The following is a 4196-nucleotide window of genomic DNA, read 5'->3' on the forward strand; positions in this document are numbered from 1 at the left end:
ATTTAGTGTACTCGCATGGTTTCGGCTCTCTTTCCTATGCTTGAGTTGGCTTCTGTTTGGAGTGTAATGTTTGGATGTGCATGCTACTAAAAACTTTAGTTCGAGGAGAAGCTCAGTGAACACACACATAAGAGAGAGATTGTTGAGAAAAGTGCATGTGTGTTGTCCCATATGGAAAATGGATGAAGATATGGAATGGTTTATATGCATGGAAGGACTCAAGACCTAATATGTTAATTTTTTGGACGCGGTGGAGATCTCGAGGTTGTTGTGCAGACCATGAAACTGGAGATATGCGATGGAGAGTACAAGGTAGTGGGATCTCCATGTAACGTAATTGAGGTGCGATGGAGGATCTTATGGACGAAAGGGTTATTGTTCAAAAGGGGCCGTGGTGATTCGTTCAAAAGGGGATTATTAGAGATGCGAACAAAGTCTCACATTGACAATAAATGAGAGCTATGATGAGTTTATAAAAGAGTGGGCTATTCCACTCATTAGATTAACCTTTTGAGTTAAAACCCCAATCTCTTGGTAGAGCCCCTAGCCCAACAAATATATATAGAAAATCGATATCACTCATTGGCTATACGTATACATATATATTTATAATGTTCATATTTTGAAAATGCATTTATGATGAGATGCAAATTAAACTTACATAAATCAAAGTTAACAACAGTGACCTTTTTCTTGCCTTAGAGCGCTAGCCACTTGCCTTAAAGTACTGAAGCTCAACCATTACGTGTATGTCTACTTAATTTTCAAACTACAAAATAATCAGAAGAAAAGAAGGTTATATAGAACTTGCAATATTATACTGCGTATAGTCAACCAGGACATTGGTTGGAAGCTACATTCGTTTATAAAATCATATATATAACCAAGAAACTTTATCTACAAGATAGCCAATATTTTATTGTTAATTTATCAGACTCTTAAAATAAAAGCTTTGACCAATACTGCAGTTTCCACCAAATGAGAGTTCTATATTATATTAATCAACTAACCAACTATGTATATATCCAAACCAGCTAGCTTATAATATACTTATTGATAATTTGATGTTATATATGCAAAGTTTTATTTTTCATTAATCAGCATAATATTTATTGCAAATATATATCATGTATCCCTCAGCACCTGATGATCAATATCCCCAAGAGAAACATGCAGCAGATGGGCGTCCAAGCCCTGGAATAATCCCAAATCCAAGTATGGCACAACCTTATCATGCTCCATACATACCGCGCCTTCAGGTTCCTGCAGCTGCTGCAGCGGGGAGGTGGTCCACTGGTCTCTGCCATTGTTGTGACGATCCTGCAAATTGTACGTACTTCTTAACCCGAAACTCATCTACGCTTTTCACAAATTATTCGAGAACTATGCAATACGATACACAAAAAAGTACCCTACTAGCTATATTTCAGCAATATTCTTAAATTTAATTTGTTTATGATGTAGAATATAATTTAACGTTCAGAAATATGCATTACATATGATCGTGTAATTGTTGTACGTTTGTTGTGTGTGTGTGTGTTTTCATGTAAGGTATGGTCACTTGCTTTTGCCCCTGCATCACATTCGGACAAATTGCTGAGATTGTGGACAAAGGGTCCTCAAGTAAGTGTGGAAATATTAAACTTATTATATATATCTATATGTATTTTCTTTTTTAGTATTATTTTAGATAATTATGATTTAATTAGTTCTGGTTTTTGGTTTACAATATTATAAATATGTAATCATGTTTTGATCAGGTTGCGGTTCAAGAGGGGCGACTTATGGGCTGCTTCTTGGCTGCACTGGTCTAGCATGCTTGTACTCGTGCAGTTATAGATCAAAACTGAGAGGTCAATATGATTTGGAAGAATCACCTTGCGTGGATTGCCTTGTCCACTTCTGCTGCGAGACTTGTGCGCTTTGTCAAGAGTACAGAGAGCTCAAGGAGCGCGGTTTTGATCTCGGTATAGGTACTTATGTTTCTATATCTATCATGATCAATACACTAATACATTTCTTGTTTAATTTCTTGATTTTCTGGTGGAAATTGTTTAATTTCTTGACTAAGCAATATTAATTATAAAATGATTAATTTCATAATGGTCCCTAAACTTTGTACCATGTTTCAACACATCTTGAATTTTAAAAAGGGTTTGTTTCACTCCCTTAGTTATGTACCCTAGTTCAAAATGATGCATATATTTATAATAAAATTAACTAAATGATGAATTATCACTACTTATACTTTTAAAAACCCCAAGACTATTGATTTTAAGTCAATTTGTCCCTTAAATTATTACTTTCGTGTCAACTTACTCCCCCTCCCCTCTTCAAAAGATCAGGGGCTAAATTGGCACGGAATCAATAGTTTAGGGGCCATTTATGAAACGACATTAATTTAAGAGGTGTTTTCAACCACTTTTCATACTTTCGAGGGTGAAATGTACACTTTTTAAAATTTGTAGAGCATATTGAATGAATCAAGGTACAAAGTTTAAGGACATTTAGGAAAGGAACAAAATTATTTTAATACCCTCTTTCATAGTAGAACATCTCGTTGGTACGATATGTTTTTACTAATATTAAAATAGTACATCACTTTTAAAGAAATGTTCTTTTAGTATTCTAAGACCAATTTTTAGGACATAAAATATCCATTCTACCATTCTCACTAATTCACAACAAACTAGTATTTTAAAAAAAAAATGAAAATACTTTAAAATATTTAAAATTAAACAATTAGAATAAATTAAAATGTTTTCAAAAATATTTTTAAAGCTATTAGTTACTATTTAATTAATAAAAAGGATAGTTTCAATATTTTATGTCTTAAAAATCAATCTCAAAATATTAAAAAAATGTTTTTTTTTAAAAGTGAATGTACAGTTTTAATATTATTAAAAACTCAAGATATCAACAAGATGTTCTGCTATAACAAAGTGTACCAAAATGATTTTATTCATTTAGAAACTTAATCTAATATAGAAGGATACCAACTTTTGTCCCAATTTGTTTTTTACCTATGGTAATTATTTGTCATTTTTATTAATAGATGCAATATCTTATTTGATCAAGCAATAATCGTTTAAACACCGACCAATAACATATATATACTACGTCAATTAGTATTAAAATTGAAAACAAAAGAGTTGGTGTCCCAGGAAGCGAATTACTCAAATTTTAGGCTAAGTGAGAGTTTTTTACTGTAAAACTCGAATTTTAAACTCGAATCGGTGAAATGAATGGGGCCACGAGCCTACATTATTTTTCAGCCATGAGAAGATAAGTTGCCTTCATCAAATATTTTTCACTAAAGAAAATATTTTGCCCTGATCAGAGCTTTCTATATCTTTCTTGTTCAACTTTATTTTATGTATATTCTAAGTACTAAGCAAACAAACTCCAGAAGTAAAATACAAAACAAGGGGCTTATTAACACTGCAATTGGGATGTTAATCATCAGCTAATCGTCAATGGATTAATTATTAATAACGACAAGCTGAACCAAAAGAAAATTCATCTTTCATTATCAGAGGTTATTTTATTGTTTATTTATTTTGTTTTTGGTTTTGGTCGACGCCCATAATCTTATACCAAGTTGTTGTTGGCAACTGGATACAATTTTTTTCTTTCTTTCCAATTTCAGCATTAATATAAGTTTTCCCTACTGTATTTATCATCTATTAACGACTAATGTTATAGAGCAGGGACAGTGCTTAACATCACCATCAATAAAAAATGGGTCTTGGAGTACGAAGTCTACAAATAAGACCCACCTTCAGTAGTGCTCCTAAGCATTTTTTTTTTTTTTTGGTTAACTTCTAATTTGGTTCGTTTTTGGTAATGAAGGTTGGGAGGCCAACTTGGGAAGACAACAACGTGGAGTTACCGCTGCGCCAATTGTGGCACCACCCATGACAAGATGAACCATTTCAAACACATAGCTATGTTATTGTTGTATTTCCTTTTATTATGTGTTATGTATGTGCGTATCCTATTACTAGCTACTTGTAATGTTTGGTTGACGTACATTTGGATTTATGCAATTTTTTATATACGAGAAAGAGAGACCAAGAAGAAAAATAAGTCGGAAATGGGAATATAATTTTAGTGTGATTTGTCGTTTATTATTGTTTATTAGAGCATTCAATATCAAATTAGTATTCTAATGCTAAATTTTAACATTAAAAAAA

General features: G+C 32.4%; 1 protein-coding gene across 1 annotated transcript; it reads left to right on the plus strand.

The window, feature by feature from the left end:
• The first annotated feature begins 1127 nt into the window (after positions 1–1127).
• Positions 1128–3929, plus strand: LOC21410156 (protein PLANT CADMIUM RESISTANCE 2). The gene is made up of 4 exons (XM_024173238.1): positions 1128–1329; positions 1552–1623; positions 1761–1973; positions 3853–3929. The coding sequence occupies exons 1-4, from the start codon at positions 1128–1130 to the stop codon at positions 3927–3929; spliced, it is 564 nt and encodes a 187-aa protein (XP_024029006.1).
• Positions 3930–4196: the final 267 nt, after the last annotated feature.

Source organism: Morus notabilis, unplaced genomic scaffold (assembly GCF_000414095.1).
Source record: "Morus notabilis unplaced genomic scaffold, ASM41409v2 Scaffold45, whole genome shotgun sequence".
NCBI classification, from domain to species: domain Eukaryota; kingdom Viridiplantae; phylum Streptophyta; class Magnoliopsida; order Rosales; family Moraceae; genus Morus; species Morus notabilis.